Source organism: Anastrepha obliqua, chromosome 4, assembly GCF_027943255.1.
Source record: "Anastrepha obliqua isolate idAnaObli1 chromosome 4, idAnaObli1_1.0, whole genome shotgun sequence".
Classification (NCBI taxonomy): Eukaryota; Metazoa; Arthropoda; class Insecta; order Diptera; family Tephritidae; genus Anastrepha; species Anastrepha obliqua.
Window position 1 is genome coordinate 43,331,560 of NC_072895.1, and position 16,793 is coordinate 43,348,352.

General features: G+C 37.9%; 1 protein-coding gene across 1 annotated transcript in view; it reads right to left on the reverse strand.

Moving 5' to 3' along the window:
- LOC129245286 (protein prickle) overlaps positions 1-16,793 on the reverse strand; it is a 123,462-nt gene that overhangs the window by 20,384 nt on the left and 86,285 nt on the right. Inside the window, exon 3 of the mRNA XM_054883368.1 lies at positions 3,227-3,340. Within this exon, the coding sequence (XP_054739343.1) occupies positions 3,227-3,340 (114 nt within the window). The remainder of the gene's footprint in view (positions 1-3,226; positions 3,341-16,793) is intronic.

Genomic DNA, 16,793 nt, shown 5'->3' on the forward strand with positions numbered 1-16,793 from the left:
TTACAAGTCGTACAATTGTATTACGAAAATGGACGCTCTCTGAAAAGTGTTCAGCGCGGGCTCAGGCCAACTTATAGTGTTCAGCGATAAGGCCCATTTTTGGCTTAACACTAAACCTACCGCGGCGGTCAAATGACCCATTTTAAACTTTTTGTCACAAGTTCTTATAAATAACATTATTAAATTGCCTTCACGACTTTTATTAAAAAATATATCAAATGTGTTTTTCAAGATTTACTTCTCTCTTGCTAATTGTTTTACCGAGAAATATAAGTAATCTTAGTAATATATATAAATATAACATTTTCTGTGGAAGGAATAGAAATACATGGGTAGGTTTATTCCAACAGTAAATATGTGATGAGCTCATACAATAAATCCTAATAATCCAATTGCTATTATTGCATAAATTATTCCTAAAGAACCAAATGTTTCCTTTTTACCTGATTCTTGACTAATAATATGAGAAATTATTCCAAATCCAGGTAAAATTAGAATATAAACTTCTGGGTGACCAGAAAATCAAAATAAATGTTGATATAAAATTGGGTCTCCTCCTCCAGCAGGGTCAAAAAAGGATGTATTTAAGTTTCGATCTGTTAACAATATTGTAATTGCACCAGCTAGTACTGGTAGGTTTAGTGTTAATGGCTATATCAATAAGCAAAATGCGGCATTTGGACTGAAAAGCAACCCGAGGCCATCGAAGAATAGTCATTACATCCATTGCAAACAACAGTTCGGTGCAGTCTATGAGCTGGAGGAATCATCGGCCTACATTTCTTCAAAGACGAGACTGGCGCCAATGTAACAATGAATGGCAAACGCTATCGCGCCATGATAAACGATTTTTTAAAGACGCAAATTGAAGCCCGTGACTCCACAATATTTAATTCCAACAAGATGGCGCTAACTGACATACAACCAGTGAAACAATGGATTTACTACGTCAGCGTTCCGGTGAGAAATTTATCTATAGTCACGGACCAGTGAATTGACCACCAAGATCTTGTGATTGGCTATTATACTCGTAGTACACCTTTGAACTTTATTTGTGGGGTTGTGCAAAGTTTAAATGCTATGTGGATAAATCAGCTTCGATTGAAGCATTGGAAGCCAACATTACTAAAGTTATTCACGAGATATCGACCTAAGTCCTCCAGCGAGTCTTTCAAAATTGGTGTTTATGGATGGCCGATGGCGCCATTGCGGCTAACATATGAAAGGGATTATGTTTAAAAATAATAAAATAAATTTCATGAATAGGTCTATACAAAAATGGTAAAGATTGCCTAATCAATTTGAATTTTCGTTGTTTTATTTCAATTTAAAGTGCGATAACCTTAAGCTGATCACCCTTTATATACACATTTATTTTCATATGTTTGTATGTATTCCGTCAGTTTCTGTTTTCAAGGTGTAGAAAAAACCAAAACTAGCGAAACCAGAATTAAAACGCTTTGGAATGTAGAGTGACGAAAAGTACACTCAAACAATGCCCCTAAGCGCGCTTCATGGACGTGGCATCGTGTAATGACTACAGCCACTGAAGGAGTACATTACTGCGTCTAATCGGACCGAGAGTCAATGGCGGTTGTTTGAGTTCAATAACTATAAAATTCAGTACCCAAATTTCTCTATAATTCAGATTAAGAAGTTTAAAATTTTTATGAAAATTTGTTGAATGTTTCTAATTTTTGTATTAAGTTTGAAACTGTGGGCAAAAAGTAAGGTGAATTTATTTGTCAAACTTCGCGGGATTAAAATTTCGCTCTAGTTAATTTTTTCATGAGTTGGCAGCACTGTTAATAACATCTGGGCCAACTTTCATGTGAATGTCATTATCAGTAATATATTTACGCTTGTGTTTACCAAACGACCAAGAGTGCATTTTTCGATTTTTACAATGTCTTATTTGATTGAGCAGAGAAGTGCCATCAAATTTTGTTTGCGGAATGAAATTTCGGCTGCGGAAACGTTTAGCATGTTGCAGAAGGCATTTGGTGATTCGACCATGTCGCAGAAAAATGTTTATAAGTGGTACAAAGACTTCAAAGAGGGTCGAGAACGTGTTGATGACTTGGAGCCCTCCGGACGACCATCGACGTCAACAGATGACCAACACGTCAATAAAGTGAAGGAGTTAGTGCTCAAAAATCGTCGGTTGACTGTTAAAGACCTTACTGATATGATCGGAATATCAGAAGGATCTGTGAAAAGCATTTTGAAAGACCATTTGGGCCTACGAAAAGTCAAATCTCGTTTGGTATCGAAAACTCTCAATTTCTTGGAAAAAAGTCGTCGCGTTGATGTGTGTGAAACAATGCTTTCAGACTATCAGGACAAGCTCAAATGCATCATTACGGGAGATGAGACTTGGATTTATGCTTACGACCCTGAAACAACCGACCAATCAAGCGAATATCGTGCTAAAGGCGAGGCCAGACCGAAAAGAGCACGTCAAAGTCGTTCAAAAATAAAGGTCATGATGACAGTTTTTTTCGATTTTCGTGGTGTGGTGCACTATGAATTCCTTCCACCTGGCCAAACTGTTAATAAGGAATATTATTTGAGCGTTATGCTTCGTTTCGTCGTTATGAAGCAATTCGTCTAAAAAGACCAGAATTATGGGCCAACAACTCTTGGTTTTTGCATCACGATAATGCACCGTCTCACACTGCACTCGTTCTTCGTGACCATTTCGCCGAAAATTCCACGCATATCGTTCCGCAACCACCGTATTCGCCTGATTTGGCTCCGTGTAACTTCTGGTTATTCCCAAAACTCAAGAGACCACTCCGGGGAACGCGTTTCGAGTCGATTGAGGAGATAAAAGCTGAATGGAAGAAGGTGCTGATGGCTATAGCGGAAATGGACTATTTGGCATGTTTCGGGGATTGGAAAAATCGTTGGCATAAGTGTACTTCATCGAAAGGCGATTATTTTGAAGGGGATGAAATTGATTTACAAGAATAAATAAAGATTTTTCATCTTACAACCAAATTCACCTTACTTTTTGCCCACAGAGTATATGGTATTAGTTAATCCAAGAGTTATATTTAAAAAAAATAAACAAGGAAAAATTGCTAGAACGATGTTATAGTTTATTTGCGCACTATAGCTCAAAATTCACCAAAAAAGCATTAAATCGTGCCTAGTTGATTGCCCTGCAGGGTATGATTAAATAAACGTATGTGTATGTGTGTATGTGTGCATTGTTTCTTACCTCATTATCGTGTGGCGGAAGTTGATGCAGCAATTGTCGCACTCGATACTGTTCACCCGGACTATTCACGTATGGCACTTTGTCATCGGGTATTTGTGAGAAATACAAGCGAACCTGCAAAAAAGAGAGGAAATAAATACGTTATAAACGTAATTATGATATCCAAAGGGAGGATAAGGTTACCAAACCGCACATACAGTAGGGAATTAATCGATTCTGTGAATGAGTATAGCTTTTGTTTGTATACATATAATATTAGGGGTTACTTGAAACAGTCTGAAGAATAAAAATAACTGCGAAGGGATTTTAAATATATCAGCTTCAAGATTTAATTTTTCATGTAAAAATCTTAACAGCTTAGCTGTTTGCATAGAATAGAGGTATACTAAATTGAGATATACTACTAACAGGTAAACCCAATGAAATATTTATCTACTAGCAGCTGCATCTTCTTATTTTTGGAATTAATACTTGCTAATAAAATTTAACTACCATGCGTAGGCAACAAAAAACTCTAGGCAACGCCAGTTGCCTTAGAACAACAAGACACACTAAAAATTGGAAGAGGAGCTCGGCTAAACACCCAACAAAGGATGTAGGCGCAAATCAATATAAATACTGACACACGAAAACTGCAAATAAGTCAATTTCGATTTCCTACGGTTCAAATTTTATTTGATATATTGTGTCGGGGAATAAGTTCATAGCGTTTTTATATTTTTCTTTATTTTACAGCGATTCGTTTGCTGTTTTGAGGCTTAGATATGGAATACCCAGGAGGCAAAAATCAACATTTTCGACACATCCTCTTGCTTGCCTTTCATCGAGGTCAAAAAGCTGCCGAAGTATCTCGGGACATTTGCGGGAGAAGGTGCCATAGGCGAGTCTACAGCACGGAAATGGTTTGCAAAGTTCAAAAATGGCGACTTTGACGTAAAACGATTATCAATCACCTTCATTCAATGGGTTTTACCAAAAAATTGCGAGCCTGAGTGCATCACGAGCTCAACGACAAAAACGAAGCAAGTCGCCTTCAAATTGCTTTTCAGCATCTCACCCGTCATCGAGCAACACTCCGTCATAAACGGCGCTTTGTGTACCGAAACGTCACGGAAAATGAGAAATAGTTCCTTAGCATCAATGTGAAACAAAGAAAGGAGTGGGTGGCTCCAGGAGATACGCTAAAGCCGAGAGTCAAGCCGGATCTTCATCCAATATGTATTTGGTGCGGCTGGAAGGGTATGATGCACTGGGAAATGTTCGAAAAGAATGCCACGGTCAACAAAGAGCTCTGCATTACCCAGCTACACCACATAAAGGAGGCTATTCGACTGAAAATACCTGATCGACATGGTCGAACCACACTCTTTTACGATAACGCCAGGACCCATGTTGCACAAGTCGTCAAAGCCGCACTCCAAGAGCTCGAATGGAAGGCCCTTTAGTATCCGCCGTGTACGCCCCTTGCACCGACCGATTACCATCTCTTCCGCTCCTTGTCAAACCAAATGAAAGGCGTTAGCATCGATAACAAAGAGGTCCTTAAAAATTGGCTCAACAACTTCTTTGACACCAGACCAGGCAATTTTTAGCGGAACGGCATCAAATAATTGGTCGAAAGGTGAGAAGAGATCGAAAACAGCAACAGCGAATATGTAATTGATGAACTTATTGATATAATTAAAGTTTTATGTTTAAATAAAAGTCTTCGGTAAAAACGATACGAGCTTATTCCCTACCTCATATTACAATTTATTGGCCGTAAACAATATCGAGAGGAGGGTTACCATTTTCAGGGAAGCACATTTAGGCTCTTTTTTCAACTGTTAAATATTTCGAAATGCTAGCACATTACTTTCAGCAAGTGTTTTTCTATTTTGAGGACCTCTCCTTTTGTATTTAATTTTTGCCTAACATCAACCAGTAAAATATTGACAATAGGAGTCATTTTTGATGTTAAGTCAACTTTTACTAGTCATATTAGTTATGCAATTTCGAAATCTGATGCTATATTATAATTTGTAAGGCGCAACAGTACAGAATTTACAAGTTCTTATACTCTTAAATTGCTCTATCCGTCATTTGTTTATTCTAAAGGGGAATATGCATCCTTTATCTGGATACCTTGGTTTTCATTGGCTACATTCGCCATAGCCTCATATTATTCCAGATTACCACTTTGAAATCTTTGCAGTCTCGGCGATTTATTTTGTCTTTATCTTTTGTGTTTAATATTCAGTCTGTTGTGGATTTCCCCTCCCTTCTGGAGCGAATCTCTTTTAATACCCCATCTAGAACGCTGTGTAGTTTAGATTTTTTCCATATTGGCTTCATAAGAACTCTGTTTGCTAGGAATGCACCCGTTGTGAAAGCTCTGATCGAATTCAATACTATCATATTTAAAAATCTATTACAATTGACTTTGCTTCTTCTAAATTCTCTTTCATCAAACTTTTTAATAATGCCTATAAATAATTTGATTTAGTATGTCTTTTTGCTATTTTTTTCTTATGCATTAAGATTTTTATTATGTTTTTTGTTTTTGCTGGCTAATGTTTGGTTCAATAAGAATAATAAGAATTCGCCATTTTTGGAGATGAGCCGCTGAGTCTTGAGTAAACTCAACGTCTGCTACGCCGTCGGGTTGGAATCAATAATCCTCCAATAATGGCTGAAAAAAAATCGGTGATGATGTACTGATATCGGTCACCGTTGGTGGTTACGGTACGGCCTTCGTCATTCTCACACTTGACAAACGACCACGGGCGTGAAACACCAAATGATAGAAAATGTTGTTTGTAATAGCGGAGACTCCTCGACACACAACAGGAGACTGTGATTAGTTACATATTGCTTGTTGGTAACTTATGTATCTTTAAAGTAGCATAGTAAGTACATACTCCCCCAACCAGTATTTGAAAGTCATCTGACTCAAATTATCAAAACGTCCATCTTTCACGTTCATTGCCCCAAAAATATGCTCTATAAGATCCTGCTTTAAGCTGTATGTCAGTACGTTTTCCATATCGTTTTGGTTATGGACATAACAAGCAAGTGCTTATAAACCCTTTTGAAAACGAAATGTTTTTCCTACAAACTTTACTGTTGCTAAATATTTATAGAGTTAGCAACCCAGTGTCTTGCTAAGGGAGCCGAATTGTCAAGAGGGAATGAGAAAGCTGCTTACTGAGCACCCCTTTTATTATTGAATCATGATTAACCTCCACATTTCTACACCTTGTACGGTTCCATAATTAAAATTGTACCGCACAGACGTTAGACGCTAAAAAGCTATAAAGGAAGCAAGTCGAGAAACAAAGTTCTCATTTGGAAAGTACAAATGGAATACTCTGTACACGTAAAGATGACTCCAAAAAGATAGACTGTATAAAATTCTAGTTCTAATTAAATTTAAAAAAAAATATTTATTAAAAAAATATTGACTATTTTCTCCAGGCTTCAAAGTTTTGACATTGATAAAAATATCGTTTCCTATTTAAAATAAAGGGTTGTTAAACTTCAAGAGCTGATGTTGAATGTGAACTACACCTAAACGTCAAGTTTTTTTCTGCATTTCATTTGCTATTTTTCAATTTCAGACTAACTCAATTTGAACCATGGAAAGACACAAAATTGAGCAATGCGTTAATGTTATACAGGCTTATTATGAAAATATTATGAATCGGAAAAATTGTGCAAAAGTTTGAGCAAACCGGGTCTGTAGGAGATGTTAAAACACCAGTGCATGCTCGTACAGCTCGTACTGCAGAAAATATTGCTGCTGTTCGCGATAGTGTGGTTGAAGAGCCGTCCACCTCAACTCATCGTCGAGCCCAACAATTGCACCTCTCACGCTCGTCGTTGATGAACATTATGCATAAAGACTAGCATTTACACGCTTACAAGGTGCAATTGACTCAAGAACTAAAGCCTCTTGACCATTTCAAGCATCGTCAATGGTCAGAATGGTGGCAGGAAATGGCAAGAGTGAATGACCAATTTTTGAAGAAAATCATCTTCAGTGATGACACACATTTTCACCTCAGTGGATTTGTCAATAAACAGAATTGCCGCATTTGGGCGAATGATAATCCAAGAGTGATTGCCGAAAAACCCATGCACCCACAAAAAGTGACTGTTTGGTGCGGTTTTTGGGCCGGCGGTATCATTGGGCCGTATTTTTTCAAAAATGAGGCCGGTCAGGCAGTTACTGTGAATAGTGTTCGCTATCGTGAAATGAACGAACTTTTTGTGGCCCGAATTGGAAGATATGGGACGATATATGGTTTCAACAGGACGGTGCCACTTGTCACACAACTATTGAAACAATGGCTCTTTTGCGCGAAAAATTTGATGGCCGAATAATCTGACGTCGCGGCGATGTCAATTGGCCGCCAAGATCATGTGATTCTTTCTATGGGGTTATTTGAAAGAAAAGGTGTACGTCGATAAGCCAGCAACAATTCAAGAGCTAAAGGATGAGATAATTCGGTATATTAACGGCATAGAACCTCAATATGCCTCAGCGTCATCGAAAATTTGGACTATCGGATGGAGGTGTGCTGCCGAGGCCGCGGCAGCCATTTGGCCAATATTTTGTCCCATTCGTAATTGCGCCATACCAGTATTAACATAATAAAGAGAAATGACAATAATTTCCTAAAAAAAATTGTATTTCATTCAAAATCAATACCGGCCCTTGGAACTTAAATACCCTTTACATTTGGAACTTAAGGTGATTTACAGCACCACTAAATATCAACCGGTTTCAAAAATATCTATCGCTTAAAACAGAATAAATATAAGTTATCTTACGTGACATAAAGTTTGTAAATGAAATCGAAGAGTTTTAGTGTACAATAATTACTCTAGACTTAAATACAACTTAACAATTTGGATTATTTGTTTAGTATTAAATTAAATATAAAAAATATTTTGAGTGATGACCTTCACGGAAATAGTGCAGCTGCCTAGTTCAACAGGTGTCAAATATGATTGACGTACCACGCCATGTGCCAAAATTTCCAATAGGGGATTAATTGTTATTTAAATGATTACTCCAGCCTTAAGAAACTTAGAGAGCTGTTGACTTTGGACTCTTAGAACTCTGTTAGCCTAAGTTAGTCTAAGACATAGTTTTACATAATTTAAGCCCATTTACCAGACCGACTCCACATATTCCTGGTTAGCCCAAGCTTCAGTTAGTGTAAAAAGATTAAGAGCTGTAGGTTTAAGATTCCTAAGCTATGTATTTTACGTAAGCTGAGAGCAGCGACAGAATCATGTTTCAAGATCATTTTTTTAAACATTTTGGAATAAAATTCAAAAGCAAAGAAATAAGTAAAACAAAACGTTGTAAATATGGGCGATGAAACATATCACTGATTCAATTGACTTGACGTGCTGACCCCCTCCTTAAGTTTTTCAGTGAGAAAATCGTGCTACTGTATGATTGAATTCTTTTTAATTCAATAATCCTGGCTTGACTGCTTAAAGTCATTTTGTAAAGTTACTTGCTTCAGGATAATTATGAACTATATATTAACCTTAAATGTGTAGTTTTTAAGGTTGTATACGTAATTCGATTTGACAGTTAAATCAAGCTCATCTTTAAGTTCTTACATAACTTAAGTTAAGTCTAGTTAGAAATTTTATACATTTTTCGCAATTGCATAGTAGTAAAAGTAGAAAAAAATAATTCTGCCATCTAAAAAAGTATCAAAGAGCGTATCAAATTAAAAAACAAAAATATTGTATTTTTTGAACTTATGCTCCCACACCGCTATTCATTGTCCATTAGGTGAGTGTGTCAACTTTTTGCTCATAAGTTCAGCACTTGCCGATTGTTACATTCACAGCACTGCAGGCGCAGCACGATTTCCAAAACAATCACCACTAACCAACTGAATTCGGCCTCTTTCACAGCAGTACACCATCGCATGCAAACGCGGCGATCACCATCATCAACCACAGCATCGGAGAACAGATGCACATCGAAAGCTCATCAAAACACACTCAATGGACAATAAATGAACGCCAGGAAAAGTGACCATAAATGCTTATCAAACTGTGAATACGCCACGATGAGTAAGTGCAAAAATCGCACCAATCGCATCGATCGGCTCAAAGCGCCGCGCATCTCAGCGGGTTGGCGCATGATTTGCTGCTTTCTTTGCCATCTTAACACATACGATGACGAAGACTTGCAGCTGGTCGTTGACATTGCTCAGCATAAATTTATATTTTATGCCATTTTAATAGCGCCACAGTTGAAATCGGCTGAAATGGTTTTTATGCCACTACAATTCCAAGTGTTCTGCTGGCCTAACAGGCAAGTGGCTGGTCACAAGCAAATGCTTGGCGGTCGATCCGATTGATATTGAAATCGATAAAATTAAAGCAGGATATTGTTGGCGTTTATTGGCAATTGCAGGGAATATTTAAGAACCGTAGGGAGGAGTGCACAATGCAATGGAAGGATGTGCTTTGCAGGGCAAACGGTTGGCGTGCATAATGCAGCTAAAGAAAATGCTAGGAGGTAAACTGTCATCAGCCACATTACCATCTCAACTCCATCAGCAACGCCAACGCCACTGCTACTATTACCAACACCATCACCGTTGCCGTTGCTGTCACACACAGTTCTTTACACTTAGGCCAAATGTGCTTTTATGTGGCACAAAACAATTGGAAATGAAGTGAGACTTTCAATAGGAATATAAAAGGTGCTATTTATGATGGTCGTTCGATTGCACGTGTTCGTCGATTTATGCAAGCATGGTAGTATTCTTATATAAATTGGTATACGTTTGTTTGCTTGGCTAATATGCATATATGTAGGCAAAGCAGTTCAAAGGCAATCAACACAGTTTAATAACTATAAAAAATAGCAGAATCGTTGATATCAGCGCTAAGTGAGTCAATGTGAGAGACAAGCTTGGTGGTCATTAAATTGGTATAGTTAAGAAATGGAATTGTAAGTTAAATGACAATCAAAGCGTTCCAATGAGTGTCCAATGAATCAGCAGTTTAATTTATGGTTTTCAATATAAAAAGCTGCAAATATTTTAAATCTTAAGCTTATTTCTAATTTATGTAATCTCGAGTGTAAATCAACACTTTAAGTCAAATGGACATTTATGGTATGAAGATGATAGCAATAAGGAGTAATTATTGCAATAATTTTAAATCTCTACATACATAGATTTTGCTCAATAATTTTTCTTTTCCAAGTTAGTAGTATAGATTCAAGCAATAAGGTGAAATTCGCAGGATCCTGTCGGCCAGGTATCTCTGCGAAAATTTATGCTTCATTGAGAGATGAGGATAGGAGTAAATGTAAATAAGTACAATGGTTGACCAGAGTTTTCTGTTTTTGTGTGGGGACTGACTCGGTCTAGTACTTAATAACATCAAAAGCACGATCATACGAGAGAGTTTAAGGAACAAGGCTACAGTCAAAAACTTGAAAAACAAAAATTAATGTCAATCCCTTAAAAAAAGGTGTCCATCTATACCTTAAAAATGGCGTGCTCCAAGTATTATGATGAGAGATGTGTACATGCTTTTATTTTGAATTTAGGTGTAGCTTTTTTCACACTGATGCTTACTGTAAAGAAAATTTTAAGCGCCATTTTGTCAGTGATTAAATTGCTTTTAGTTTGTCATTTAATTTACCTCGGCCATACTTTGACTGTGAAAATTGAAGCTGCCACTGTGGTAGCAAAGCAATACCACAAAAAAAACAAAGCTGCTGTTGCTTTGCTGCGATGATTGTTACAACACGAAAGCATAGCGACAGCGTTTTAGAAAAAGCCAAGGCTATTGCTTCCGTATTTACTACCATTTCCTTTTTGTCGTTATAACTGCTAATGTCTCGCCTTAGGAAGATGCCCCGAGGTGTTGCTGATGCTGTTGACCGTCGTACAGATAGTACACCTCGTAGCTTTTAAAAGGTTCCAAAGTTCCAAGTAATGTATGGAATTTTTTGTAGAATTTTGCTGTGCTGTCGGTTTTTCGCAACTAAAGCCACAGAGTTTTTATACGAGTAAAAATGTTAAGCTGTCCTGCATCTGATCTGTTTGTAATGGTGCAGTTAAAGTTACGGGAAAGCTAAACGAAGAACTTATTTCTGCTGTGCTGTAATTTCAACTACTGCAACAGCAAAGATTCCTTTCAAAGCACAGCCACAGCATATTATTTAGCGCTATTATTGTTAGATTTGCAGTTTTTCAAACTCTGTTTTTCCACGAAACTACTTTTTTTTCATAACTTCAACAATTATGTTGTGTGTAAAAGTGCAGATGGACGTTTCCGATATATTTCTTACAAGAATACTCCCCCAATAACCCTTCCGTCCAACTTCGAGCCATCCGTGAACATGTTTGCCATGCCTTGCTGCCAAATGTTGCACCCCGCCCACTCATCTCTTGAGGGAAGATGAGTAGAAGAAGGTATGCTCGGACTTAGCGTAGGTGTACAGTGATCCAGCACCATGGGAATGAACTCATAACTTTTAAGGATGCTAGAGTGTCCGTAACTCAAGTCTAACCTATGGCCCGAAGACCTTAGTCTGATTGCGACGCGTGCAGTGGTAGTTTTTCCTACAGTGTCCACGTGTGCCACATTCAGCATAGCGTTAAGCGCTAGAGTAGGAGTGGTGCGAAGCGCCCCACTGATTCCAATGAGGGCAGACCTTTGTACTCTCTCCAGCTTCTTAACTGATACCATCCTTTGTAGCGAGTTCCACCAGACAAGGACTCCGTATAGCAAGATTGGTTTTATAATCGTGTTATAAAGCCAAACAGTGACTTTAGGCGAGAGGCCCCATCTATCTGGGTAGTATAATTTCCGACAATCGAGGTACTGAAAGTGACGTATACAACCGTATAAACAAAGCGAAGGTTCACAAAGGAGAGGACGACCCAGAAGTCATGGATAAGAACGGCACCTGCTGAATGTCAACAAATTGGTAGCCGGCCTTATATCCGAAGAATTACACAAAATCGTGATAAATGGATTGCGTTAGTATCCGCCCTATGTTCCGACAATAAATTGTGACGTTACACTTTTTTGAATTCAATTTATTGCCAAGGAAATAAAACAAAAAACAAATCAATTTAAAGCTCCTTATGGGCTTTAGTTTTTTTAACTGGTTTCGAGATGAAAGTGATTTTTTTAATAAAATTTATTTTTTTCGAATACCAAACTAAAATTTATTGATAATACCAGATTATTTACTTTTAATTGTGAACTAGGGTAGTTATTTCGCCATTTTATTTCCCTAAATTATGATAAAATGTATTAAATTAAACAACGCAAGTCGAGGGATAAATGCTATTCAAAAATATATTGTCCACCGATGGGTTGGTGCGTGACTACCATTCGGAACTCAGGGAGAACGGAGAAGCCCTTCGGCAGGCAATGGCAAACCTCCGAGTGTATTTCTGCCATGAAAAAGCTCCTCATAAAAAATATCTGAAAATATCTGCCGTTTGGAGTCGGCTTGAAACTGTAGGTCCGTCCCTCCATTTATGGAACAACATCAATACCGCACACCACAAATAGGAAGAGGAGCTCGTCCAAACACCTAAAAAAAACGATGTACACGCCAATTATATATATATACTAATTTCGATATCTTGATGACTAAGAATCTAACCCTCAACGTAGGAACTATTCAATAATAGTCGTGTTCGATAACACAAAACTTTGTAATAGTTATTCCTAGTTTTTGCAAGTAGGCATTCGTTAACGCCAAAAAATTATACATCACTCAAAAATTCAGAGAGCAAAGTGACGGTGCGATGCAGGAGAATGAGCACTTGCTAGAGAAATTTTTTCCAGCAAAAATTATCCATCACGAAAACATATGATCTGTAAGCATGGTAAAAAGATTTTTTAAATCTATCATCCTTGATCTGTAAGTATGACATATGATTGAATGTTTTGTAAAAAAAAAAATTATATTTTGTGAAATTTAGTATTTTGCGCATTTGTGTTGTTGCGCCGATTTGAAATTTGCAGTTTATAGGCAAATAGGATAAAAAACCAAAACACTATACAATAAACAAACTCAGCTTATACGTTTTCGTCTACCAGTTTTTTAAAGAGATGGATAATTTTCCGTTCGTTATATTTTTATACTTCTCTTCTCTTTGTGAGAGAATTTTCGCTTATGCACTATATTTGGATTGATGTCTGGCCACGGCTAAGTTTGTTTTGGAACACAACTCATATGACATATCCACAAGCATAGAATACTAACAGTCGTTAAAGGTTTTGTGCACCAGTACCCGAAAAAACGTTTTAGAGTGCTAATGAAAAATTTCATACGTATAAATGAGTAATTGTTATGGCAAGCACTTTTTTTAGAGCAACGTAATGAATTCTATCACACATCTGTGTATGCGACAAACAATTAAAGCTGAGCACATTCAAAATTCGTACCCACATTGCAGGCGCACTGGCGAGTGCATAAATAAGAGGCCCACAGGATTTAAATGAAATCCCCGCAAGCTGAACGACGGCACAGGCGATGCTTTCAACTAATGAAAAGAGCGCAGCAGAGGGGTATAAAACACACACACAGTCGAAGTGATATATTTCCAAAAGCGAGCATTTGTGGTGCCAGAAACGACCAACAGAGTATTGCACGTAAGTTGAACTGAGCCACAGGAAGTGTTTTGGAGAAAATAGAAAAAATGAGAGCAGATGCGATGGCTTGCGCTGAATAACAGCAAAACAATAGTGAGAGCGAAAAAAAAGCAAAAAAAAAAGTAGTAGGTATTCCATAAATTTAAGCTTTATAAAATAAGAAGAGTAGAGCAATTGTTGTTTTCAAAGGAACGCATTATCCATGCGATGAATATTTGTTATATGTACGAGATGTGTTCAAAAAGTATCGCGAATTTTGAATTTTCGCAGGTTACGTATATTCGAATTTCGATTGTTTTGTGGCGATATGTAGGTACTCATGTCTCTCACTCATGTCGACGAGTCCGGCCATTTTGAATGTTCAGTTAATTGCTGCTTTGCTTGCTTGTGTTTCGGCTCGTCTTCGAATGTTTACCTATTCAAAAAGATGGATCAAAGAACCTGTATCAAATTTTGTGTGAAAAACGAAATTAAGTGCGCAGATGCATTCCGAATGTTGACTGTGTCATACGGAGAAGCTACTTTGGACCAAAGCAAGGTTTATCGGTGGTACAAAATATTCTCAGAAAGCCGAGAAGATGTGAACGACGAAAAGCGTGCCGGACGCTCGAGCACTTCAACAACAGACGAACAAATTGATGAAGTGAAGAAAAGGGTATTGGCCAATCGTCGAATCACCGGTAGAGAAGCTGCTGAGGACCACGAAATATCGATTGGCTCATGCCATTCGATTTTTCAACGATTTGAGCATGACACGAGTAGCCGCAAAATCCGTACCAAAACTGCTCAATTTCGACCAAAAGCAGCATCGCATGAACATTGCTAATGAGATGTTGGACTCTGTCCGCGACGATCCAAATTTACTCCAGAGGGTCATAACTGGTGACGAATGGTAGGTTTATGATTATAACGTGCAAACCAAAGCCCAATCATCTCAATGGAAGCTGACGCACGAACCAAGACCGAAAAGAGCGCACCAAGTTCGGTCGAATGTAAAAGTTTTGCTCACCGTTTTCCTCGATTGCACGGGAGTTGTGCATCATGAGTTCTTGCCACATGGTAAAACGGTCAATACGAACCGTGTACGTTATGCGCAATTTGCACAAAGCAATCCGCCAAAACGCCCGGATTTGTGGAAGAACAGTAATTGGCTCTTGCAACACGATAACGCCCCTGCTCACACATCGTTGCTTGTGCGCGATGGTTTGGCCAAAAACAACACACTAATACTGCCACAGCTACCGTATTCCCCCGATCTTTCCCCCTGTGACTGTTTCTTGTTCCCGAAACTGAAGAGGCCCATGAAAGGACGACGCTACGCTACGATTGACGGGGTAAAGACGGCATCGAATGAGGATCTGAACAAGATAAAAAAAAAAATGACTTCTTGAAGTGCTTCGAAGATTGAAAAAACGTTGGCACAAATGCATAATATCTCATGGGGATTACTTTGAATGGGACAAATTAGATATTAATGAATAAGTAAATAATTTTTGAAAAAACACAAAATTCGCGATACTTTTTGAACACACCTCGTATGCATGTGCCTATGTATGGGCGGCACCACTGATATGCTTTCATAGCGCTTTCAGTATTCAACTACCATCAGCTTCCGTATATCACTTTGATGGACAAGCTCAGCAAAATGAAGAGGAAAATCAAATGCGCTGTGCCACAAACAATACTTTATTTATTTAAAAGCCAAAAGCACACTGCTCTTTCTTGAGTTTTAACACGAGGCCACTGTATAAATTTGTATGCTCCCATTGTGATCGCAATGGCGCTGACCGTGCCTGGCTCGGTGACTGTTAGATGCTTCAAAGCAAAACAAAGCAAAGACAGCCGTGCAAAGCAAGTGAAAATAAAAGCGAAATAAATTGAGTGAAAAATGATAAGAAAAAGTATTGTAAAAAAATGTTTTTGAACCAAAAAACAGAAAAACAATAATGAAAACACGTCTGAGCCAGAGGAGAAGAGCGGTGATATTAACACATACATAAGCCTTAATAAAACACACATATCGACAGATATACGCACTCACATACATAAGTAGATATATATGTAGATATGCATGCATGCAGGCGCAAGATTGCAAAAAATTTATATACTTTGTAGCAGCAGCAGCAGCAGCAGCGCGGCAACGGATATCTTACGGTAATAATTTATGTGTTGGACACAGCAGCAGTCGGTAGCTTCTGTCACGTACGGATAAGGCGCAACTGCCGCAGCATGTGTGCATATGTATGTGTGATGATAGTGTAGCAGCAAAAGGTTTTTATTTATTTTCTTTGTTCATTACAAATTTTTGTTTTTATTTTTAAATTCCATATAGAAATTTTTTTCGTGGTGCCACCGCTTTGGCAATAAATGAATGGCCGACATAATTGATAAAGTCGAAAGGATTTCGTGTGGCGCGTTGGCCAATGGTGTGGCGTTTGGTCATTTTTTAACGCATTAAACACGTTGTAAAAAGTCAATTGGTGGCATTTGAATGTCGCACAGTTGGTGCAATCCGAAAGTCAGGAAGTTGGAAAGTCTATGAATTGGCCGGTGTAATAAAATAGCACTACATAGCCACTTTATTACACACAAACACACACTTAACTACACACACATATATGTTTACAAATGCATAGCTGTATTTCATAGCATACCATACATTTTTTAATTTCTATTTTTATTGCCACTTCAATCAATGCAACAAATTGAAGCAGTTTTTATTTCGCTTCTTTTATTGCTTCGGAGTTGGTTAGTTTGTTGTTTGCTTCTTTTTTATGTTTTGCTTTTTTGCTTTAGTCAAGCAATAACTCTTATTTATCAAAACTGCACTTGACATATTTATGACCCCAACCGCATCAACCACATAAACTACTTTGGTGCATAAAATGTATATTGTTGCTATGCCTACACT